Source organism: Lipotes vexillifer, unplaced genomic scaffold (assembly GCF_000442215.2).
Source record: "Lipotes vexillifer unplaced genomic scaffold, Lipotes_vexillifer_v1.1 scaffold76, whole genome shotgun sequence".
Taxonomy (NCBI): domain Eukaryota; kingdom Metazoa; phylum Chordata; class Mammalia; order Artiodactyla; family Lipotidae; genus Lipotes; species Lipotes vexillifer.
This window is the reverse complement of record NW_006773751.1, coordinates 3,186,482-3,213,544: the sequence shown is the minus strand read 5'-3', so window position 1 is coordinate 3,213,544 and position 27,063 is coordinate 3,186,482. Positions and strand designations below refer to the sequence as shown.

The 27,063-nt window shown below is 34.4% G+C and overlaps 2 protein-coding genes across 3 annotated transcripts in view; one reads left to right on the top strand and one right to left on the bottom strand.

Annotated features, from left to right (window-relative positions):
- The window catches only part of RALGPS2 (Ral GEF with PH domain and SH3 binding motif 2), a 155,432-nt gene that overhangs the window by 89,226 nt on the left and 39,143 nt on the right, over positions 1-27,063 (top strand). The gene's annotated exons all lie outside the window — the stretch shown is intronic.
- Positions 3,414-18,994, bottom strand: ANGPTL1 (angiopoietin like 1). Its single transcript, XM_007448527.1, has 4 exons — positions 18,168-18,994; positions 6,892-7,085; positions 5,299-5,569; positions 3,414-3,982 (listed from the first exon to the last, which is right to left on the bottom strand). Exons 1-4 carry the CDS (start codon positions 18,988-18,990, stop codon positions 3,795-3,797), a joined length of 1,476 nt encoding a protein of 491 aa, XP_007448589.1. The 5' UTR covers positions 18,991-18,994; the 3' UTR covers positions 3,414-3,794.

The following is a 27,063-nucleotide window of genomic DNA, read 5'->3' as shown; positions in this document are numbered from 1 at the left end:
AAAAAAAAAAAAAAAAAAAAAAAAAAAAAAAGCCTGGGGATGGGGTTACATTGATTTCTTTCCCATTTTCATAGTTTTTCTCTTAGTGGCCTTATATCTTTAAAAAATATCATGTGTAGAAGCTTTACAGATCTGCATTTTAATCATAAACAGAATCAGGTTCCCCCAGTTCCAGCAGCTTTGCCAGTAGTGTTTCCAACAGCTGATATTTCAGTAATGTATTTTGTAAATTTTTTAGCAAACCTTAACAGGAGACTAATAATAAAAATCTTAATAAGTAACATTTATTTGCAACTTAATCCTCTATGCCCAACACTGTATACTTTAAATTATCTAATTCTTAACAACAATTTATAAGATACGTGATATTATTCATATATTATAAGTGAAGAAACTGGGACAAGGGAGGTTAAATTCACTTGCTATAAAGATATGCATTATAACCATTTCATTTATAGTTCAAAGAAAGCATTGTGGAATTATATTAATATTTTGGAAATCTGTCTTTAGTTTTAATTTTGAGTTCATTCTTCAGTCTTTCCTGTAATTATCTATAGAATTACGATGTAATAACTATTGACCCCACTGATAAAATTGAAAACTGAGCTTATTTTTAGATGGCTTTTTGAGGAGGGGTCATGGCATCATCGTAAGTGGAATCATTCTTTTCTTATTTTCTCAGACACTAAATAAAAGACTAAAAAATTGTTAGGATGTAATAATTTTTAACTTACCATTGATTAATTTAAATGTATAAAAATCATATCACATTAGTGAACGTTTATAAGTAATTTGAAACATTTTCATGATTGTGGAAGTTTTTACAGGCTTATTATATTATTACCAGTAGGAGTCCTAAGAAATATAATGCTAGAAGAATTAGCACTCCTGTATCATGACTAATAGAGTCAAGTGAATATTAGACTGAAAATTTGATCTTTATACTCAACCAGGCTTGGAGCCTGAGGATAAGCTTGTTAGTTCATATCTACTAAATTTCAGGATGGTTTCTAATATTGGCCTTATTCAATATCTCATGTTTTAAAAGTCTACTTCAGAGATGCCAAGTTTCCTTGACATTGATAGTATCCCATTGAGTGGAGAATAGAGTCTAAGTCATTTTTAGGATAAGCTTCATTTCATTTATTAAAAATAACTAAGCATAAATAATCCTTCTATAAACCAGCTGCAAGGTTATAGCTCAATCTTACTGAATGTCGGGCAACCACACCTTATTCCTTGGTAACCTGTAAAGTAGCTAGCTGTCGGACCTTCCCTGCCATATATGTGACTTATCTAATCTCTGACAAGATTCTCATTAGGCTGAAATCCCTTACCACAGTTATTCTTACCTTAATTTTTCTTACGGCCCATTCTCTTAACTACCTGCTGTAACAGCTGACATAGCGCTGTTAGGTTTGCAAATGAAGATCATGGATCAGTGTAATTTTGCACCTGAAAATTTGGATATATTGTTTCTTTTAGTACATTTATTACTCACTCTATGCAAGGCACCATGATAGGTAATGCAGAAAGTACATAGATGAGCAGTAGTAATCTGGTACTTAAAGGCTACTGAGTACTTTACTAGTGTCAGGCATTATTCTAAATGTTTTACCACATGTATTACCTCCTTTGATTTTCACAGTAACTATGTGAGCTAGGTACTGTTGTTATCTCCATTTTATAGATAACAAAACTGAGGCAGGAATTCATAAATTGCCCCAGGGAACACATGTACCTGGTAGATCTGGGCCACAAACCCAAGCAGTTCTGCCTTAAGGACCTATGCTTAGCTGATATAATACTGCTTCTTTTTTTTTTCCCTTTGCGGTACACGGGCCTCTCACTGCTGTGGCCTCTCCCATTGTGGATCACAGGCTCCGGACACGCAGGCTCAGCGGCCATGGTTCACAGGCCCAGCCGCTCCGCGGCATGTGGGACCTTCCCGAACCAGGGCACGAACTCATGTCCCCTGCATCGGCAGGCGGACTCTCAACCACTGTGCCACCAGGAAGCCCAATACTGCTTCTTATTCCTTGATCTCAAGGAACTCACTTGCCTAAGTCATTCTTAAGCTTTCCAGGAACTTCAGAGCAGAGCTATGTCACCTCTATAAAGGAGAGCACAATGGACCCTGTGGCCAAGGCAGTTAGCATTCAGCACAGTTTTCTAGTTTGTTGACTTTCACATGATTCTAGCTTTAATAATATTCCTCTTCTGTGAAAATTCTCTAAGACTTGTCTTTAATAGGGTTTAAGTGAAATGCTGTAGTTCTGCAAATAAATGGAATGCCCTAGTAAAATTTTAAGATTTGATGAAACAATTAGATGCCTAATTTCTCCCAGAAATCTTACAGCAGATTTTTCTGGTTCTGGGGGTGGTGGAGAGGGACTTTAAAGCCATCCCGAAATGACCACAGGTAAAGCAAAGAATAACATCAGGGTTTCAGGGTTTGATGTTCTCTTACTTTCTTTCACCAGAAGTTTTATTTTGAGATGTGGCAGAGCAAAAACATTGGTCGTGTTGATGGACTTGAGTTGTTCAGATAATTATCTTCAGTTTTGATTGGTTGAGCAAAAGTCTCAAGAGATTTCTCTAAAATTTTTAGTTTACAAATGAATTAAGGGAAGGTCAGCTCTAAGCAGAATGTAATTTCTAGAAGAAAATTGTTCTGGAAGATTGGTAATAAAGTTGTTAGTTGCAAAGATGAGTTAAAGATACACACACACACACACACACACACACTGGAATTGGCAGTTTGGACTAGCCAAACCCCTGTGTATTCCATTCTGAAGCTGTTGAATCTCAGTATTGGAAAAATATCTAACAGTTTCTTGAAGTTGTTTTAGTCTCACCCGTTAGTATGCAGTAATGCTTGTAAAGCTGTCCAAGCTTTCTGACTTGACTAGCAGACAAGTTTTTTCTAAATAGTAAAGATCAGTAAATTAGGGAGGGAAAAGTATTAATAAATAAACCTAGAGTTATAATTCAGTTCTTTAAACCATTGGCTCACTAAATATTCTGCACTTTTGTAATATCAACACTTTACTGATATAACAACATAAAATAGATTTCAGGAGATTTTGATGTTCAGCAAATCATATGAAGATAATATTGAAAAATTCATTTGTATATTTCTGTTTTTATAAATTGACCATTTAAATACGGCATACGTTATTTTTTGTTTTTAAAGATATGTATTTTAATACTGTGGGTTTCTTAATTCTTTTGGGAAATTGACATAAAATATATTGTCAAGAATTCATATTTAATCATTTCATGTGAAAGGCACAAATTCAATTTGAAGTAACTTTTATTCAATGTAGAATGTTGGCAAAACTAGAGTTTTCTTCTAATTTCCTGTCTATATTTTTATAAATGTATTATTTTGCTGAAATCTTAAAATTATTTTTCCATTGGAAGTTATAGCATTTTCATAAAGTTTTTAAATAAATTGATAAGGATCTTGAACATGACTGAATTTTGATTTAAAATAAAGCTAAAATTTGTTTTACATTGTGGCAAATATTTACATTTTAGAGAACAAACTTTGCCTGTAATTAGTCAATAATATTTTTAAAATAACTTGGATTATAGATACAAATAATCTGCAGTATATTAAGGGAAGATGAGACTACATTCATAAATCCCCTTTTATAGTTGTAGTAAAATTCATTTAAAAAACTGTATCTGTAGAAATGAATTGTGCAAAATAATATACATGTAACATTTACATTTTTAGGAACTGAAAAATAGAGTTCTATGTCATTTAAATTGGAGACTGTCTCCCTTCAGTCAATAGGCTTGATCATCATCTGAGCTGCTCTCAAGGAGTATGAGCCACCTCGGTATTCAGCCCAAAATATTCCGTCTTGGTACTTGCTTCTGTAATGGCCTCCTCTGTACCATACTCCATTTAGGTTAGAGTGTGCACAGGCATTGTACCACCATCCTCCTTTATGAAAGTGGGCGCAGTTTCCTTTGAGGAAAAAATATAGACATTAGAGTAAAAGTTTCTTCTAAGTGTGGTACTCTGTAAACCATCAAATACTTATTCTACTTTTAGAACAATGTGAGTTTTTCTTACTGATTTCAGTTACCTTTATCTTCATAGTGTTGTTTCTTCATTTATTCTGTTACTGTTGCTTAAGTATCACCTACTTGAATGATCACTTGAATTGCCATTTTTATTTTGCCCTTTGCTTAGTACATGCTTTTTTGTTGTTGTTGTTAAGTGATTTAATTTTCTGGCTAGCAGGGTAAATAAAATGCAAGTAGTTTTTGTGTGCAAGAGAGAGAGATTGGAGAGATCGGGAGGGAAGGATATGGAGTTGCTAAACAGAGTAAAGTTTGGGGAAAATTGATTTTCAAAATAGCAAAAAAATATGAAATAGTACTATTAGCAGTCAAATGAATTTCTATAATTAAGGCATGTATTATGATCATATTTGTTTTCCTTTTTTCCTCTTTTGCCGGTGTGAAATAGAGTCCTATGCGCTGCTTGCCAAGACACAGCTGAATGTAAAAATTAATCAACTTTCAGGGGTATGTCTTTATCAGAGCCAGAAACCTAGGTTAAAAAGGCAAAAGTATGTGACAATTAAATTAAAAATTATGTGATGGCCTAAATGAGTCTTTCTAAAGAGACTATTTCCCCTCTGAATAAAGCTTTTTTGCTATTCCTGTACCACATGCTGCAGTCGTCTTGCTAGTCCCCTTTACCAAGAAGTGCCTTTACCCAGCGTACCCAAATGGATTGTTTCCTTCACTCCCTTCAGGTAACATTCAAATGTTACCTTTCTTGGCCAACCCACATAAAATGGCACCCACTCCCTGTTCCCTTATTCGGTTTTACTTTTCCTAAAGTACTTGTCACCACCTAACAAATCATCTTGTCTCCTAGAAAGTAAGTTCCAAAAGGGCAGGAACTTTGTGTTCACTGCTGTATTCCTCAGCACCTACAACAGTGTCTAGCACATGGTAGGGGTCCAGTGGGATTTGTTAGCAATTTTAGGCAGTTGGAAGTTTTATTTCCAGATGAGTATGTTTTGTTTCCCATCCCCACCCCATCAAGTTAGAACAGCAGAACTTTGTTCACAGAGTTCACACTTTGGGATTGCCTTAGAGAAGAGCTCCTAAAAGCTGTTCCTTTCAGCAGGTTGTATTCTCTTTGACTGAGTCCAAAACGACCTTTCTGAAAAGACTTTAATGGCAATACTTTAATAACAGGGTTCTATTTAATGTGTAGAAAGTGGTGATTCTACAGAGAATACACATCAGTTTTTTCTTACTCACCTGCATACATATCTTTATCTCTGTCCAGTGTGGTGAACTGTTTACCATTATGCCACATCATAGAATCCCCAGCATTCCCCTGGTAAGTTCCCAGGCGCAGTCTATAGAATTCACTTTCAGGTTCCAGGCGAAAGCTGCTATATTCTGCATAGACTTTTTTATCACTCCAGTCTTCTAATTCAATCAACAACTTATAATTATCTTGATTGCTAAGCATATAGATATTTTGCAATCCAAGCCAATATTCTCCATCTATGTTTCCAAATCCTTTCTGTTAATAAACAGAGAGCATGCTTACATGAATAATTATAGAGATAGTAAACTTTTTATAGATAAGTTTTAAACATTTGATAGCATAATAATATTGACAATTTAAGTGGTAATGTGACCTTCTACTTTTGTAGATCACCTGTTCTACTGAAGTCCCATATAATCACTTTGTTTTGTTTTGCTTTCTCTTAATTTAGTCAGCATTTATTTGTACAACTACCTCCAAACTTTACAAATAAGATAAAGGCAGAAGGGAGTAAAATTATTCATAGTGACTAAAAACATTAACTACGTAAACTACCCAGGCCCTTAAAAAGGGTTCCTGATTTCTCATACTCATAAAAAGAAACAATTTTTTGTATATAGATATTGTCCCCACCATAGTCAAACAAATAGGACATCTAACATTTTTATGATATTCAATAAAAATGATAGTATCTGTTTTAGAACAAATTATCTTCTTTGACTCTATTAGAAATAAAATTAGTAAATGTAAGAAGATAAAACAGTAATCTTCAAAGCTCCTTCTTTGAAAAATTGTAGGTTAATATTTGAAAAACATAATAAATCAGTTAACTATCCTATTTCAGTAAGCATTTGCCATTGCAGGTATGCAGCAGAATATAGGTTTGGTAAACCTGATCTTAACACTAAATGTATTTTCAGGGGGGTTGTGTTGCAGGATTTTTTCCCCTTGTTAAAGTAGAGGACTTCCCGGACTTCCCTGGCGGTCCAGTGGTTAAGATTTCCCCTTCCAATGCAGGGGGTATGGGTTCAAATCCCTGGTGGGGGAGCTTAGATCCCACATGCCTTGCCACCAGAAAACCAAAACATAAAACAGAAGCAATATTGTAACAAATTCAATAAAGACTTTAAAAATGGTCCACATCAAAAAAATCTTTTAAATAAATAAGTAAGTAAGTAAATATAAAGTATAGGACCTCCAGCACATGACCGTTTTTCTAGGACTGTTTATCTCTGATTAAATATACTTGATAATGGGCACAAATGTGGTCATGATTAAAAAAGCAGTTGTCGTCTTAGAAAATGAAATTAGGATCAGTCTTTGCAAAGAATTAAATACATATGTAAGTCATTCAGACTGAAAGGAAACATTTTAAAGTACATCTTCAGTTTCCTTTCTGCGTTTTAATTTTGACTTTAAAACCAGAGATGAGAATTGTCTTTCTGACAAATGCAGATAAAGAAAAACAGATGGATAGTTTTTTTTTAACTGTGTATCTTATTTATTGCATATAATGACTATTATTGCAAGAGCTGCTTTGTTCCTACCTCTCCCCCGCGTCTGAAACACTGATTTACCTTATAATTTTCCCAATTTCTGAAGAAATTGACAGAGCCATCTGTTCTTTTCTGAATAACAGTCCAACCCCCAGGATCCAAACTGTTCTCACACCATAACTGCATTGGTCCATTGCTGTTTTCAGGTTTGATCATATAAATCCCACTGACTGAATGTCCAGCTTCTTTTGCATGCTGACAGTCTTTGAATGGTCCTGTAATCAGAATATCTTTGATTGCCAGGAAACTTAATAGGAAAAGAGCCATATTAAAGTAGTTTTTAGTCAAGAGTCTTACTTACCTTTGTATCTTTCTTTACAGATACCACTTTTTATGTATTGTGTACACAATACAAGTTAAAGAAACTAAATTTATATTTTAAAAAAAGCTAAATAAAAGAATTACCCTAGTCCCACTATCTGCAACATTAACTTGTTTTATCTTCCACTGTTCTTGCAAGTCTTTGTCCAAATACATACATTTTTGTATTGTTATAGTTCTAACACACATAGAAAATTGGATTCTGTCTTTTTATTTTAACAAACACTTCCATTGGACTACAGTCTCCATTCTAGCACTTACAGTAGCTGTAATATGCAATCTTTGTTGTTGATATATCATGTTTATTCCACTGCCATTGGACACTGAGGTTTTATCTGATTTTTGCTATTATAAATAACACTGTACAAAGTGTCTTCTTATTGGCTTCATTTTTTCATACTTATAAAAATGTTGCAAGATTGATCTACTGGATCAAAATGGTACAAACAGCTTTACAGTTCTTCATAGTGCCCAATTTTTAGTTTCCAAAATTTGATTTCAGTGGAACACACTAGTCCCTTGAGATGCTCAGTGAAAATGGCATACCACAGTCAAATAAGTTTTAGACTGCTAAATATTATGTTACCCTTTCGGAAACACAATATACATTCACATATTAAAGACTGAGAAGCCCTGAAGTAAACCAGTTTCCCAAACTTTTGGAATCTTTTAACTTTTTCCCTCATACAACAGTTCATAAGAATACACTTCAGGAATGTTGGCAAAATGCCTTTCTAAAGTGTTGTATCAATTTATATGACTGATAGTAATTTTCTTATTTAATCTACACAATGACTTTCTGATAGTTTACAGATGTTCTATAGATGAAACAGTTAACTAACTAGTCTTTAAACCATAGGCTTAAACCCACTTTTTTCTAATCCCAGCATCTATGCTCTGAACTGCTGTGCTACAGTTGTCCCCATGTTATCTCACAGTTTTATGAATACACTCCCTATTTTTTAATCCACTGATAAGTTTTTCATAAATTTTAAAATGACAAAACATTTTGTAAAATCATTTGTAGAGTGTCTTGACTCTTGAACGTGTGATTTCCATATTTTTGACCTAAAGAAAGATAGCTTCTAGTTTTACTGAACATTATTTAGTTTCACCCTTCTCCAGCGTTTTGATGCTTTGATTTTTTTTCGTTAAGTATGTCAAGATATGAAGTGGTTCAGAAATAAGAATTACCCTAAAGATCTATTTGAACAACCAAAAAAGTATAGAAATTTCAGTTGTCAAATTTTATATTTTACTAAAAATTTTTAAATTCTGACATGTAGAATTTTTAGAAAATGTGTGAAAGTAAGAGAGTTTAGTCAAGTAAAATTCATCCAAGAAAGTCTGTACTGTAATGATGATAGGATTGTTGAAATTTTGAGGAATGTGTTATCTATACTGTGCCAAGTATATACAGGGTCCCTTATGGGGCGTTATTGGGGTAGAATTAATCTCATTAAATAAACAGTTCCACAGTTACGTCATTAGAAGGGATTCTTAGAGACTGTAAACTCTTCCCTCTAGATTACTCCTTGAAGATGGAGACTGTTTTTGTTTTTCTTCTGACTTCATGTCATCACTGTTTTAACTATTAAGCAGATGGTCAATACATTTTTGTTAAGCAAATGAATCAACTAAGTTGACTTCACATTTTAAATAACAAGGAAATTGAAAACCACACACAAAAATCAGAGATGATCAATTCTCTAGTCGATGTTTTTATTATGTTTCAGGTTTTTAAAAGTTATAATACAGTGACTTGTAAGCACTACAGATTACTATTAAAAATTTGCGGAAACTGGAAATATGTAATGCTATCTTTCTTGGGTTATATTTATTTTAGGTATTAAATGTCTTAGTTATAGAGTTTCAATTTGATTATTTTTTTATCGTTTTTATTTCTCTTCTGAGATTCCAGTCTTGCATTTATTATGAACATAGTTTCCTTTAAGCCGTAATAACTACTTTAAAAATTCTTGTTCCTTCTATTGCCTAGTTTGTTGAGAGTTCTTACCATGAATGGATTTAGGATTTTGTCAAAGGCTTTTTATTTATCTACTGACATGATGATATGATTTTTCTTTTTTCTTGTTAATATGATAAATTCTGTGGATTGTATTTTTAATGTCAAACCAACCTTTTATTCCTGGGATAACCTCAACTTTGTCATGTTATCATTTTTATGTATAGATGGTTTTGATTTGCTAAAATTTTGTTAAGAATTTATGCTTTTATAGTCATGAGGATATTTGTTAGTTTGTGAAAGCTCGTAAATAGTTTCTTAAGCTAGGGAGGACTATTCTAAAAATAATGTTTGCCCTTTTCAGACTGGCCATAAATTAGATCACATTCCATTTAAATTCAGTGTGAATTATTTTTATGCTATCTACCTTCTCAGTTATTGAATTTAAATTACAGAGTATTCAGAGCCTTTAACACAATGCTTTACAAAGTAGTCATCTTCAGTAATTTAGTTCCCTTTTCTTCTTCTTTGCTGACCTTGACCCTTACTGCGTAATTTAAGGAGCTTGTGTAATAAATGTTTATTTAATTCATAAATTTAATGCGACTATTCAAAGATGAATATACAGTCATTTCTATTGCAGAAAAATAACGTATTCCTGAAAAATCTCGTGTTCTGCAAAACTGTGCACTAAAAATAGCAGCTGATGTTAGCTGTTAGCATACTTTGTGTTCAGCTGCAGTTACTTGTGGCACAGAACATTAATATGCTTGGGGAAAATTCCATATGAATCAATATGACCACTTTGTTTTGCTGATATTATTCTCCTTTTTTATCAGTCACGTATGAGCTACCTCACGTTACAGAAACACGCATTGTAGTCAAGTCAGAGAAGGGTAGAGAAGTTTAAATGAAGTATGATTTCCAGGTCCAATCTTAAATTATTTTGTGTAATGCATGGTAACGTGTTTATTTGTTTACTCACAAGCAAGAACTGTAATTTTTGGTTGTGTATCCACAGGTTAACCCACTTAGGTGCCCAAATATTTGTTGAACTAAATGATTCCTGGCAGCCTCAGTGGTTTCCTCAGTTCTGCATTATTTTTCCCAGAAATGTCTTTTCTGCATCTATGATAGCCTAGAAATCTTTAGGCTCCAGGGATAAGGAAACAACCATAGAGTCCAGTAGGAAGTGGGGGGAGAGAACTCCACTACAGCTTGCTGAGTACTCTGATTGAGTCAGCAGGGCACCCGGGAACACTGGCTAAGAATTAGCTTACCTAGATTTGTGGGGAAGAGCTGGAGTCGGCTCCATCTGAGCTGAGTTGTGAAGATTGAGTAGGAGTTTGGCCATTAGGGGTAGAGGGTCTGATCAAGGCCACACATGGGTGAAATGTGCTGAGGCGTGGAGACAGAAGAGAACTTGATGTTCCAGCGGAGTTACAAATTTTGCATGTCTGAAATGTCAGTGGTTGGAGGGTGGTACCTCAAGAGCTCTTGAGGTCGGCTGTACGGTTGAAATTGATTTCTTCAGTCTAAGAATGCAGTCATCATAGTTGTTTACCACGTTAACCAGATTTTTTTTCTAAATTGTCACTTTCACAATAGTCAAGGATATCTGAGGAGCATTGTTCTTATTTTAAAACCTATTAATATTGTAGTTAAGGCACACATGAAGTGGTTTTGTTGCAATACATACAGATATTTCTCTTATTTCAGAAATTTGCTTATTCTATGAATGTCATCTTTGTAAATGTTTGCTCTGCACTCATTTGAGTACAGTTTTGACAGTTTACATTTTATGTTTAACTATATATTCACAAGTTGGACTTTCATTAGATTATTTGAATTGCTGTTAAAATATTTAGAAACATCAGGACTTTGAATCTTGACAGAATATTTGTAAAATGCCATTTGTCCCTTTCCTGCTATTTAATAAGCCCACTCGGATGTTTAAGCAAACTGGGGAGTTCTGGGTTTTCTAGATCCAGCTTTGATTTGATAAGACTTCAATTTATGCAAATTTAAAATTATCTTCAGCTTTAATTTTCAACCCACTTTTTCGTAGTGGGCTTCATGTTTACAGTTTGGATGCCTGTTAGACTTGGTTGATATAAAGGCTTAGGAAAATGTGGTTGAAATTCTTTTCCAAGACATTTGGATAAAATTAGCAGTGCTTATAGCTATTTATTTTCTTGTCAGTAAAGATAGTAAATATCAAAATTTAGTATTTGTTTATTTTTATAAGTAAACCATTAACCTGTCTTAGCCCAGTGTATACTGTTGGTCTTGGCATAAATATTTTCTCATTATTAACTTGCATATCTTATTCATTTTCTGCTGTAGAATTAGGTTATAGATCATTCTTACATTAAATATTTTACTGCTTTCTCTGTACCATACAAAATGCTTAACAGGAATTCTTAAAATGACTAGTAAAAAAGTAGGAGCTTTATTTTTGAGAAGCCAGTTTTAACTTGCTGGTTTATACTATCAGAAATAAATTAATTGATTTATTTATCTATGATATTTATATATGATTCAGGAATTTGTTATTAATGGTTCAAAGGGTATAGACTGGAAGTACCTTTCTTTCAAAATAGGAATTTTATTAACCTTTTGTTTGCATTGAGTAATTTTTTTTAATTTTATTGGAGTATAGTTGATTTACAATGTTGTGTAAGTTTCAGCTGTACAGCAAAGTGAATCAGTTATACATATATCCACTCTTTTTTAGATTCTTTTCCCATGCTGGTCATTACAGAGTACTGAGTAGAGTTCCCTGTGCCATACAGTAGGTTCTTACTAGTTATCTATAATATTTTATTTGTAGTAGTGTGTATATGTCAGTCCCAATCTCCCAGTTTATCCCTACCCACCCCCCCTTTCCCCCTGGTAGCCATAAGTTTGTTTTCTACATCTGTGACTTGCATTGAGTAATCTTGAAATAGTCATCTTCTGTGACACAATTGCATTCTTCTCAAAGCGGGAAAATGGAATTCTGTACATTGAATTTGAAGGACCAGTCTATTTCTTCCTCAGTTTCTTTGATGATTAAAATTTGTATAAGACTAACGAACTCCAGTTAACAGGTCTGATTCATCATAGAAAGAAAAATATTGACCAGTCATGCCACATATTTTCCAACATGTATTTTTTCATTAAGAACCCGTATTTTGAACAGAACAGTGGGCTACAAAAGACAAGAGGTTTCATACTTTGAATAGCACCTTTACTGGGAACCGTCTTTATTTAACCTACCTATTCTCTTTCTATAAAGAAACTGTTTAATTACTTAAGTTAAAAGGAAAATCGTTTTCTTTTTGTTGCTGAATTCCTCATTAATTTTCTTACTTTGTCCCAATCCTGTGCTCTTTGTGATAGGAGAAATAGGACAAAAGACATAACCAATTTAGAGCTTTCAAATAATTGGTCAGCAAGTAAAATCTTTTAAGAGGTAAACTTTTTAATTGGGTTGTGAGTTAAGCATAAGGTAAGTATATTCAACAGCATTTCTGGAATGGGAAATTTGAGGCAAATACTTTCTAAAGTGATAATAGATTCTTTTTTGTAATAATATGAATTAATTTATTAATGTATAAGTTTAAAATGCAGTTAGCAACCTGAGCTTTTATATTGAAATTACTTAAGAATATACCGATTATTTTTTATAACTGGTTAATGGAATCATATTTCAGCCCCTTTGCTTAACCAGTCTTCTTTAGTTTCTCTTAGTTTAAGTGCTAATATAAATATGCCACTGAAACCAATTGCATTTTTAAAATTACTAACAGGAAGCATTATAAATAATTGAAAATTAGCTTTTTACCCACTAAAAAGCATTTTTTTTTTTAGTTTCTAATGACTGTTTTTCAAATTTAACTTTTTAAGCTTACCTTTTATATTCCCATACGTGGCAAGGCATATATTGGAAAGTGCACTCAAAAAATGTAATAATGATATTCAGGCTGTACACAAAGCATTTTCACATGCATCACCTCATTTAATCATCACAACAAACTCTTTTACAAAAGAAGCAACTGGGCCTAGGAAAAGCCTGGCCAGAATCCAAGTTTCCTGGTATTCAGATCTATTCTCTAACATACTGTGAAGGAACTTTCTCAACTTCATTCACCTACAAGGAATGAACTTATTTTTATAAATACACCATTTGTAAAAGGAAAATGTTTTCTTTTATGAAAGACTAACCCAAAATGTAGCCAATGAATAACATTAACAGTTAAGAATTTTTTTGATGGCAGTTTGCCAAGTGTATAGTTACATTCTCAAACATTTTGTTTTTTAGGTAGAGGGAAAGTAATGTTTCTGGAGATTATTTATTGTAAACCAACAGAAGTATTCTGTTATTTGGCATAAGTTCATAGTAAGTTTGTTCTCTTGAGGTGCATTTTTCTTATAACCATTTTAAACGAAAATATTAAATTGTCATTAAAACACCTTTTTAAAAAATGCTGATAAATAAAAAGAAACGAAATTGAGTTATTTGTAGTGAGGTGGATGGACCTAGAGTCTGTCATACAGAGTGAAGTAAGTCAGAAAGAGAAAAACAAATACCATATGCTAACACATATATATGGAATCTAAAAAAAACAATGGTTCTGAAGAACCTAGGGGCAGGACAGGAATAAAGATGCAGACCTACTAGGGAATGGACTTGAGGACACGGGGATGGGGAGAAGGGTAAGCTGGGACGAAGTGAGAGAGTGGCATGGACATATATACACTACCAAACGTAAAATAGATAGCTAGTGGGAAGCAGCCACATAGCACAGGGAGATAAGCTCCGAGCTTTGTGACCACCTAGAGGGGTGGGATAGGGAGAGTGGGAGTGAGGGAGACTCAAGAGGGAAGAGATATGGGAACATACGTATATGTATAACTGATTCACTTTGTTATAAAGCAGAAACTAGCACACCATTGTAAAGCAATTATACTCCAATAAAGATGTAAAAAAAAAAATGCTGGTAAGATATATATAACATAAAATTTACCAGCTTAACCATTTTTAAGTATACAGTTCAGTGGCATTAGTACATTCTCATTATTATACAGTTAATCTCTATGACTCCTGTCATCTTGCAAAACTAAAACTCTGTACCCATCAAATAACAACTCCCCATCCTCCCCTCACCCCAGTCCCTGGCAGCCACCATTTCTACTTTCTATCTCTACAAATTTAACTACTCTAGGTACCTCGTATAAGTGGAATTGTACAGTATTTGACTTTTTTGTGACTGGCTAGGACACTTTTTAAATAATACATATACATTATGCATTTAAAGAGTTTAGAATGATCATGTACCTACATGTAGAGTGCAGTAATATGAACTTCTTGGTGCCAGAAGCATATGTAAGTACAGCAATAGACATCCATCTTTGCCCTTTTTTGTGCCAAGTACCCAAACAGCTTAGACATATTTTCCAGTCTGACATAAGAATAATATGAACAAAGATTTTAGCACATTATATGTAAAGAAAAAATAGCAAGTCTATTTATTGTTGCTTGTAGTAGTTTATATTTGATAAGAATCACAGAATAAAGAGGTGTTAGAATCTTCCAGTCCAACCAGCACTCTCTCATTGTACAAACGAGAAAACACAGGCAAAGTGACTTACCCAGGGTCAATAACAAAGGAAACAAGTTTCCCTAATTCTGTGCAGTTTCCCTTGTAGCTAATAATTGTCCTTGAATTTCAGAGACCAACATTTATAGAAAAAAATAAAAAGTTAATGCTTACTTATAACAACAAATAAATAATGAATAACAGAAAAAGTTATGTGCGTGCTTAATTTTTACATTAAGGATTGGTTTATTTTGGATGTATACACCATTGTTTCATCAAAGCAAAAGTCTGTTTAATTGGGACCTTTGATATGCTAAATCCTCAGCATGATTTAAGTCTGTAATACTAGATTTTTTTGCACTACAGCTCAATGTGTAATAAAACCTAGAACTGATGTATCTCATTTTGCTTAGGCATTTTTCGTGTGTCAGTGTATGAATATGTGAATAATCATTTCTTCTAGAACTGGTGATACCTCCAGTTAAGATCAGTACCCACAGAAAATACTCCATGGCAGTCATCTCCATACTTACATAATTGTGCATCCCATCAGTTAAAAAAAATTTCACACACTTCAGATATGTTTACTTATAAATTGTATGTAAAAACTACTGGTAAATTGTATACAGTAAAAGCTTACACAAGACATATTTTAAAAGAATATAAAAAATTTTTTTTTTCTTTCTGTACCCAGGTGATCATTTCATACACGTTATGCCTTTGGAAATCTTAATAATGATCATTTGCCTAATTTAATGGAACACTAGCCAGTTGTTACTGTTAGTTAGAACACTATAAAATGAATGACTCCAGTACAATAGAATGTGTTAAAGTACTTTCATGAAGGTCTTTGGAATGACAACTTTAAGAATCTCTATAAAAATGTAGTTATCAAGTCAACCAGCATTTATTTAGCATCTGCAAATGACACAGTATCCATCTACCAGGAAGGAGCTTGTATTATAGGTGGAAGGCATTTTATTTAGATGTGTGTACAAGTACTGTGTGTACATGTGAAGGTAACTGATAATTCAACAGTGAACATAAGAAATGTGTCTGTGTTACAGAGAGTAGAGACATTCTAAGGCACAGAGGAACCCTTTCCACCTGCCCCCAGCCCCGCCAAGGTCACCCAGCTAGAAGTCCAGGATGTCTGTGTCCTCTAGCTGCTTCCATAGATAATTTGGATCTAAGTTAGAGTTCTGGCTCTGAATAGAAATAAGGGACACATCCGTGAAAGACTGAAAAGCAACATGGATAGAACTTAGTTGACTGCGTGTGTGGGACGGGAGGGAAGTGTCAAAGATGAGCCAAGCGAATTCCAAAACGGGTAGTAACATACACCAAACTAGAGAAGTCAAAATCCATTTACCTGTCAATTTTACTTACAGAAATTTATATCCTGAGAGTATAATCATAGAGGGAAAAAAAAGAAGAATAGAGGAAAGAAAGAAGAATATTGATTACCATGTTTATGGGGGCGGGAGGGGTGAGAAAAACCTGAAGGTTATTACCAAAGTGTTAACTGTAGTTTATTTCTGAGTATTTGGATATTCAGCAAACCTTTTTACAAAGTTTGTTAGTGTTTTCTAGATTTTCTTCAGTAATTATTGCTTTTATAATAATAATTTACTTATTTCTAAAAGGAGAATGCCAGCTTAGGGAAAAGATTGTTTTAGGGTTTAGTTACTAACTTATTTATTCATTCTTCAAGTATTTATTGTAGTGCTTACAATGTGCTGAGTACAGCATGCCAAACCTATTCCTGGCTAGATGTTTGAGAGAGAGAAATGAAAAGACAGTTCACTTTCTTCCAGAAGCACTCAGTCTAGCAGGGAGACAGACATGCAAACAAATAGCTCCAGTGTAATATGATGTAAAAAACATAGTCAAGGCATAGTCAGCAATTTGGGGAAGGAGCCATCTAGATACGTTTGTTTGAATTTGAGTAGGTATAACATTTAAGACACTATTTTAGCTAAGCCTTGAAGTCTGCCAGGTTGACAGATAAGCTGAAAGAAGGCATTTCAATAGAGGAAGCAGCAGCATGTGAGGTAATGGTCGAATATCCAGATGCAAACATCTAGCTTTGGTTAGAATCAAGAGGGAGAGCTCCATGCAGGAGTCATCTGAGCAATGGTGATACTTGTAGCCTTGAAGGAGTATAGACCTCTAAAACAGAGTATCTTCAAGAAAGCCTTTTTAAGCCATAGGAGAAGGAAAAAGATGCCAGTTGAAGGACCTAGAGAAGTAGGAAGAGTCAGAGTATTATGATGTAGAGGCCCAAGAAAGCAGAGATGTGAATGGTCAGTGGTGTCAACTGCTGCAGAAAGACACGTCCACTTTGTGATGTACATAATTCCAGTCTTTGTCTTTGTTCTGTGTTTTTGTTGTTGTTTAAAATTATTTCATAGTCTGTGCGCAGTTTTTTGTCCTGCCTTTTCCAAAAGTAAGTGAATGAACTGTAATTAATTTTTTTTTTTTTTTTACTTTTGGGCATTTGGGTTTTTTCCCTTTACTCCAAGAAAACAAATCAACCTGTAAAGAATTCAGGAGAATGGCTTATGAGAAATTGGATGTAGGTGTAAAATAAATGTTTTCAGAAAGTTAGCAGTGAGCTTATTACTAGACTGAAACAAAGATGAATTATTCATCTTTTTATTCTGGGCGCCTTGATCAGTGACTGATAATGAAGGAAAGAAGGAATGAAATTAGAAACAGAGGTAGAGATATTAGGATCAATTCTCAGGTTTTTTAATGTATTGAAAACTTACTTATACTTACATGGTGACAGGGTACAAAGGTAGGATTTTAGCTTTGGAAAATAGGAGGGATATCTTTTCCTCTTGAGACTGAGGGCAAGAAGGCATGGGTTTTGTGCAAATGTTTTCAAGATAGGAAAGCACAAGGAACCTAGGCCTGAGTAGACTTAATCTCAGCACAGCTGTAGGTGGTGCATGTGCTGAGAGTGGAGATAAGAGGGGGTTAATTCTAGGCTTTAGGAGAGTGAAAGCAAATTATTACATGTTCCTTTTGAGGAAGATGGTGATGGGAAGAGCATCAAGAGGTAAATGAAAGGATTGTTTAGCAGTCATGAGGATCTAGTTGGAGTCCGAGAGGATGGTCATAGAGGTTAGGAGTGGATTGTGGACTCATCCCTGTCTCAATGCTAGTAACTTAGATTGTAAGAATTTGGATGAAGGACTACTTTTTCCACGAAATATACTGTTTCTATGAACTCTTAGAGCTGAGAGATGTGTTTAAGATCAATTCTTGGTTGATAGAAAACAAAAACAGAAAATTTAATGTTCATGTATAATTACATCACCAAAATGAAGAATAGGCATGTATTACGAGCATTGTCTCATAAACCATAAAACATATTAACCTTGTACTTCCATTTTTAACAGTAAGAGGTAACTCACCTTCATTGATGAACGTAACCGGTGGTATCTTGAAAGGGCTCTTGGTGGGAGAAGTTGCCAGATCAGGTGGTGGCATTAAATCTCTGGGGTAACCTGGATCCCTCTGTATCTCATTGCCTCCCAGCAGACCAGGAGTATACTGATAACTGTTAGGAATGTGCTGTGGCACTACCTGGACGAGAGGAGGAGACACATGGGGGTCTTGTCGGGAAAATATCCTCAAGCACTGTTCTTCCAACAAAGTGATCATCACAGACTGGTTATTGACAAGATCAGTCAAGGAAGCATATTTCAGCTCTAGTTCCTTGTACCTTGTTGCCATCTTCAACATTTCTGTGGTGACATTGAGGATTTTATTTTCCAACTGGGAAAGTTCGAGTGAATTATCCCTCTTACGGATAATCTCATGTAATAGTTGCATATAGAGTTGAGTAACACGAGAGTTCATGTTACGGCTTTCTTTTCTCAGCAGCTTTACCTCATTGACAATGTTTCCATCTACATCCACCACCAATTGCAGGACATCTATCTCCCGCTTCTGCCTGGAGAGCACGTCCTTCAGGTTTTCAAGGTCCATCCTGGTGATCATGTCTTTAATGGTACCTGCATCTTGCCCTTTGGTATTGACACATATTGGCCCTGTTATTTTTTGTTCAGGTACCAGGAATGTGTATGAACATTTCTTTGCTTCCTCTTTACCATCTGTGGCACGAGGGTATCTCCTCTGGGTTATTTTTTTTATTTTGAACTGTCCTCCTCTGCAATGTCCAATGCCCATTAGTAGGAAGAATAGCACACTTAGGGTCCAGATAAAAGCCTTCATTTTGAAATGAGGTTGTATGACGTCTTTAAAAAAAAAAAAAAAAGATGAAGGGAAAAAGTAGAAAAGAATTGATATTAATCTACTTTTAAAGTCAGTAACATAAAAAAGTATCTAAGGGAAAAACTGCATATCTATTGGTGTTAATAAATTGGGCCAGAATTAAAGTTATTAATTTCTTAAATTCAGTATTAAGCACCTTCCTATTTGTTTAAAAATTAGGTTTCAGAGATGAGCTCTCCAACTACCACCTTATTGTAATGCTTTTCTTTCCCCAGCTCAATGAGCAGATCTTGGTGAGTGCCCACTGTGTGCTGAGGCATATTGTTAGATGCTCTTGCGGCTTCTGAGACCCTGATAAGACACTTTTCTTACCTTTAAAAAGTTCACTTGCTATCTTAAGGCTTAGAACATGGTACATAATGTTGGTAAGGCATTAATTAAAACATCTTCTCTAACTAATATGAAAGTTGCCAGTGGTTTTTATTTATATTGTGCGGTTTCAATTAAATTGGCCCTCTCTAATAAGTATCTTTTTTATCTATCAAATTAAAAAAATATTTTTAGACAAATCTAAAACCAGAAAGTTTTAGCATCATATTTTTTGTTTGTTTTTGTAACATGTCCTTTTGGGATTAATGACAAATTTAAGAATGATAGCATGCTCACAGTCATTATTGTGGGTAATTGTGTTTCCTAAATCGTAATCATATATATGCTCTAAGCTTATATATGATTCAGCAGGTTCACTTTTCTAACAGAAGTTCTACTGAACTTCATTTTAGTAAAATGTTAATAATTTTTTATAACGATTACCAAGGAAAGAAACTCATCTGTCATTGAATCTGATCGTTAGAGTTGGAAAGTACCTTAAAGACCATCTCATCTCATTCAAGACAAGACCTCTTTGCTCCCATGGGTATGTTGAAAGCCAAGGCCACGCCACACAAATAGGTAATATTAGAACCAGGTCTAGAATTCAGGTTCCCTGGCTCTTCAGTCAGTGTTTATAGCAGTGGCACATACGCTAAAATGTGTGCTTGGAATGTTCCATTTTTGCTGTGGCAGAGACGTACTTGCCTTTTATAGTACAATTTCTATAGGAAACACTCGAGGAAACCGTAAGAGTAGTTCCAAGAACCAAAGCTGCTTTCTTTTTCTTTAGTTACCTCCCCTAAAGAGTAGTAGCAGTTAGAATGAGTAAGATGTGTCACCCCATCAGGTTCATTAACAAGCTGCTATAGTATAGCCCACCTTCTCTCTCTTATAAACTTGATTCCTGTCTGCTCTTTCTGAAGGATAGCAGTGGATATACTAAGAACTTTTGTATCCCATTTTCCACCCAGGTACTTGTTTTTTCTGCTTTGGGGAGCCAGGTCCCAAGTTGTTTATGCCTGCTATTAATAAATAGCAATGCAACAATAACAATAGTTCATCTTTATTGGGTGTGTGTTAAGTGCCAGGCATTGTTTCAGCCTTTTACAGGTATTAAATCATTTACATCTCACCATAACCCTCTGAGGTAGATTATTATTATCCTCATCTTCAAATGAAGAAACTGGCATCCAGATGTTAAGTACCTCACAGCTTCTAAGACATGGAACCAGAATTTGAACTCAGGTAGAAGACTCCAGGGTTCACGTTTTTCAATAACAACTACATCATATGGCAACGTATTCTATCCTTTTTTCTATCACCAACACTGTAACAATCCCTTATATTTTTGGAGTGCTTAACTCATGTTAACTGTTTGCATTGACAACAGCACTGTGAAGTAAACATCTACCATTTTGCAAAGAAATAAACCTGGAGGAGCTAAAACACTCAAATGGGATTCAGATCTTCTACTCATAACTTTCTAGACCTGTGATTTTTATCCTCGGCATGTAGTAACTGCAGAGGAGTCTTAACTTTGTGTTCCGTGTCTTTTACAGTCTTTTCCTGGTTTGCATCTCTTTACATTGACCCATTAACTTAATTATGCACAGGTATTTGTGGATCATTTTTATATCCCAGACTTTTCTGCTGTCACTCCTTTCCCTCCATATGTATTCTGTTAGTTGATAGTTACCTGTCTAACTTGATTATGAAGCCTCCTAAAATTAAAGGTTGTATCAATGAAATATGGACTCTTCAACTAGAGTCATAAAGATGACTACTGCTTTCTAAAACCATGTCTCCTTACTTCGGTGTTTTCAAATGAAATGAGTAATGTTTGCAAAACAGGGTGATAATGAAAATAAAGCAAAGAATGGATGGAATGTACAGAATTCTTTTTCTTTTCCTAACATAAGATAGGAAGGAGGTGCATAGTAATATTCCATGTTTGTGTCAAAGGCTTTCTATTTGCTGACTGATAGCCAGAAGTATACTCGGATGAGTACTTTTAGTTTTTTGCTTTCATACTTTGCCTTCTGACATTAGTAGAAAACTTAGACCGAGTGTCATCTATTTTATTTAAAAAGGACTCTAGTTACTATACTAGAGTTACCTGTACCAAAAACCAATAAAATATTTCTTGTTATACTTGCAGATTCATAGAATTTAGATGTGGTTTATTTTTAAAACTGTGGACAGTAAAATAGAAGCCATCAGCCTGCTGGGTAAACGTATAGCATTTCTCCTACGTAGTTAACGTATCCAGTGTTCAGATGCACTCATTTCAGTCACTTCAGGAATGGAATGGAAACTCTTAGATCATAAAATTATTTTATCTAAATAAACTAGTATGAAATAAGCTACCAAAACAAGGAAAATTCAGAGAGTATCATGAAACCTCAAAACATGTAGACTTTTCTGAAGTTTTCCGACTGAAGATCTTGTATTCCTATCAGACACAGATTTTTATAGAACTAAGAGCATACAATGCAAGTCTGCTAATGTGACTTTGTATCCGTGTTATCATGGAAGAACAAAAATGTGAAAATACAAATCTAAATTAAAATAGCAATAGCTTCCTTTTGGTATGTTCTGCCTTGGCTCTTTGTGGGTTCCTGTATAATTAAATCATAAGATGAATTCTTATCTACCATAAGAGACTCTGACCTAAGTTAATATTTAAAGGAGACAACCAAAAGTTTATTTTTTAAAAAAACAAATACAATTCTCTTAACCTTTACAAAAGTCATGACTTCGTTGTCACCTAAAGCTGAATAAGGAACCACACTTCTTAAGGAGTAGACTAGCTACATCATGAGTAAAGGAGTTTTTAAAATACATTTACTGTTTACCTTTTATGAAAACATTCTCTTATTTGTATTTTCCCACATATGTTCAGTTTTTAAAGTGAAAGATCCATAAATCTGTGTTACATCATAAAACCTTTCTGTATATGTTAAAATTTTCCTAGGTCCCACGAGAATGTTGTAAATTAGTCACAGTATATTTAAGTTTAAATCTATGTCTTTGCTTGGTTGTTTTTAGGGGGGGAGAAAAAAAGCCTTCCATGCTTTGAGTTAATTTTATTGGTACTATTTCTCTTCATAGTTGCTGCATTGCCAGCTAGTAGGGAGAAGAAATGAAAGTTAGGATATACTTCCTTTCAGATGGTAAATGCATAGAGGCATTTAACTGGCTGTGTCACGCACTGAAAACAGCATGAGGCAATGAACTTAAATTTATGAAGCACCAAAGATACCTTAGATAAAGACTTCTAGATTGTGAATTATGTGTTGGGAAGAGACTTGAGAACAATTTCATCCCCTGGAGATATTTAAGGAAGGGATAAATAGTTATCTGGGTTTCAGATTAAATGCTTGCCTAAGGCTTCAGTAAGAACTGAGGTTTAACTGAGGTCCTGTATTTTCATAGCGACAACAACAAAAAAAGAGATGACAGTATTGCAGATCCAGTAATGTTTGGAAGTTTTATCGGAATTTCTTGTAAAATATGTTTAACAGAGATCCTCCCAGTATTGAGAGTTTTGAATCTTTAAGGAAAGGACATGAAAGTAAAGTTGAAGAAATCCTATTTAGCTTTACCATTTTTTGCTTGTTGAAGATTCTTACCTTGAATTTCTCTGATTTTTAAAAGGACAGAGGACCCCCAGATCATAACAAATTTAAGTGTCTTTGGTGTTAAAGCTCATTGTTGGTAACTAGTAATTTTATTTTTAATAATTCTAGTAATACAATTAAACAAAGACCCCAGATAGAATATTGAAAGAATTGTGTTTGTTGACCTACATTTTTGGTCTTTTAATTATGTATTTAAGTAATTGTATCTTCTGGGTTCTTGTTTGCTATTGTTAATGCTGACGACTTACACAATACTTCTATCACATTTTATTTCTTCTCCTCAATTCTAATCTGTAAGGTTTTAGGATTTTTTAATGTATCAGTCGCTTTGCTTTTTCACGTAATTCCAGTTGTAGCAGTTTTAATTTCTGTTGCCCAGGTTAAAGTACTGTTACATATAAACCTATGAAACTATTAAAAAATTTGAGTTTTAGCAAGAAATACCGTAGACTTGTTTTAAATCTTTAATATTTAGTAATATGAAATATTAATATTTAGGTTATATTTGGTTATGCTATAATTGAGGTATTGTTGCAGAGCCTTTCAGTTAATTTTATATTTTCTTAGCTGTGTTTTGTAGCTATACTTTAAGATATCTTCACAGTATATGTAAATCTTTAGCATATACACTGTAGCTATGTAAAGAGAAACAAACCGAGTTTACAACTATTTTCTTTAGTCTGTATCCCTTTGTTTTTAATCACTGTGCTGTAAATCTTATACATTTAATCTGTTACTTGTTAAAATTTCTAATGTCACTAAAGTACTTGTTTTCTGAAACCCAGCATGTATGCATCAGTCTATAAACATATACACTAAATACCATTAAATTGAACCTCAAATAATTCATTAATCATCATAAAGTATACAATGACCAGTTTTATATAAAGTTGCAAAACAAAACCTTTTTCAGACTAAACAAATTGTAGTATATTCCAAAATTCTTTGATTAATAAGAGATTTTGAAATTTCTACTACAAATAATTATACATTTCAACATACATAGAATTTTAAAATAAAAGTAAAAGAAATATTATAATACCTTTTGCATCTGTTGATAAAGCAAACCCAGAGACTTGCTGCTCTTACTCTTTTAAAAATCAGTGAAGTTTGTTCATCTGTGACTTTAATGGCAACTGCATTTTTGTTTTGGACCGTTGAATCCAGGCTGTACTAAGGAACTTCTTTTTCTTCTTACAGCACAAATCAATTGAATTTGACAAGCCACCTATGTAATTTTAAGTAGTATAGTGGAAGTTCCTGGTCTGCGGGCTGTCTTTAATCCAGCAGAGAAAGCATTGTGGCTTTGCTCTGTCTGCCACATGGAGAAATTCAGTAACCAGCTGCAGCTGACCCAGATTGTATATACAGTACCCTTGAATAGTGATTCCCTCTCTTTCTCAGGAGACTCAGTTCAGCCCACATATTACGTCACCAAAAATTTGCTGGAGACTTGGGGGGAAAATCTCTTTAGGATTTCCTCTCTGTAGCTTTAAATAGGGGTGGGGGTAGTGTGATCAGCAGGAGGTTGAAAAGCTCCGAACAAGGAGAGACTGTGCAGGTTGAAGGAAGGACACCATCTGGAAACAAACTATCATAGTTCAGCGGGCAATTATAAAACAAACATTTTAGTCTGCTGCCCGGAGATCTTTTAAGTTGAACACTGAAAAAATAGTACTCAACTTCACTTAGAAGTAGGCGCAGGCTGATGAGTTTGTTTTTTATTACAAAGAACAAGAGTTAGACTCTGTTCTAAGAGGCAGTCCCCTAAATAATATAATATTCTTTATAGCCTAGAAGAATTTCTAAACATTGAGTTGCCAGTTCAGAAGTTTTTAAAGTTGTAAGAAACCTGATGTTGTAATATGTTATATCTTACTGTGTAATGTTTCTGAGATAAAACTGTTCATTTTTTTAATTCTAATGTTATATAATTAAATTCTGATGTTATATAATGTCACTGCCTCCCATTCTGCAGCATGGCTCCTCTTGTCTGAATACGGTTATTCTTAGTTGATGCTGTGATTTAAAAGCAAACATAACCCTGGCCTGAGTGGGAGAAAAAAGAGAATTCTGACTCCCCGCTGGCAATGGGAACTTAGACAAGTCACTTTACCTACCTCTGGCCCAGTTCTTCTGCTATGAAATTAGGGTGCTGGAGAGGGAATTAGTAATTGTTGAGTACCAACTATGCTTTTATATTTCATTAAATCAAGAATGTTGATTAACTCAGTGGCTGAGGAGACACAGATTTAGACATTTTAAGTAATTTGGCTTAGGACTTCCATACTAAGCGGTAAGAACTGGGATTTGAATCTCCAAAGCATTCGGCCACACTCTCTCTCATTGGATCATATAATTGCTGATAGCTGCTTCTAGATAAAACCTGTGCGTTTCTACTTTCTATGCATACCATGTGCTTGCCCCTCTTCGTTGCCTTACCTTGTGCTACTTTCTCTTTCTCAGGCCCTAACATCAACTGTTTGTTGATCAACATCCTTTATTTAAAGTCAGCTTACAATAGTTTCTACTTATTACACAGAACTAATTTCTTAAATTCCTGTGACATACATAGGTATAGCAGAGGTTCCATACTCTAAGGCCTACAAATGCTCACAACAAGAATGAAGCAGGTAATGTATATAAGTGAAGTAAACCAGAAGTAAGAGAGCAGAAGAAAACAGGGTTATGACAAACTGGCATCCTTAATGGCTAGTATAATGGTATCTACACCCTTCTCAGCTATACCTCATTGTTGCCAGATCTCCCCCCACCGCCTTTTTTTTTTTTTTTTTTTAAGGAAAAGAGGGTCATATGTAGATATTTCTTATGGTATTTCCTGATTTTAAAAACATTGGGACAGCTTCTAGCCACTGATTTATATTATATAATATATTACTTGATCATTCAGTGATCATATTATATTCACTAATAGCTTAATCTGGAAAAATACGAGATAGTAAGCTCCTCCTGAGCTCTTTGCTTGAGCTATTTAAAGCCGTTAATAATATCACTAACCAAGGTTGGAAAGGGACAAATAATGGTTAGTTTGGCATGTTAAATTGAAAATGAAAGTCAGGAGGTGTGTTCTATACAGAGGTTTGGAAAGTCATCGGCAATTAGGTGACAGTTGAAGCCTCAGAAGTAAGATAATCCAGAAAAAGTACATGCAGGGTGAAAAGATTAGTAACAGACCATGGGGAATACCAATTCCAGGGAACATGAGGAAAAAGAAGAATGGAGGGAGGGTGGACGCAAGGAAGGTTCAAGCCAGTAAAGACCAAGAAACAAAGGGAATAGTATAAATACTGCAGAGAGACTGAGCAGAAGGGAGGAGACCAAGAGAGATGTCTAAAGATTTAGTAATGAGGAGATCATGTATGCCTTTGCCAGAATAAGTTTCAGCAACGAGATAGATGTGGATTTCAGATTATCTACAAGTGTTAGCACGTGTGGATCAGTAGAAACTTATGTACTGTCAGTGGGAGTATGAATTGATATAGCTTTAAAAACAACGTGGCGCTGTCTTGTAAAGTTGAACATTATAATGTAAGACATACATGTATGTATATATCTGTATATATCTCTGCTAGAGAAATTCTTGTACATGCGCACCAGGAGACATTTACAAGAATGTCTGTAGCAACAAGGAGGGAGGGGCCAAGTAACTTAAAACTCTATCAAATAAAATGAATAAGTAAATTGTGATATAGTTACATATTAGTTTATTCTCAATTTAAGGAATTACAGCTGTACTTAACATGAATAAGTCTTAGAAACAAAATAGTAAGGCAAAGCAATCACAGACCATATTTTTAAAAATCGATTTAACCACCACTTTAAAATCACTTACTGTGTACCCATTCTAACTTTACTGATATTATTTAATTTAATCACACATAGGTAAAGTATGATGTTTTAAAGCTCAAAAATAAGCAAAAGTAAAATAATACATTGTGCAGGAATACAGACAGGTGCCTGAAAAAATAAACAAGGGAATAATCTTAAAATTCGGAATAGTTGGTTACCTCTAGACAGGAGGCAGGGAGATAACATAGGG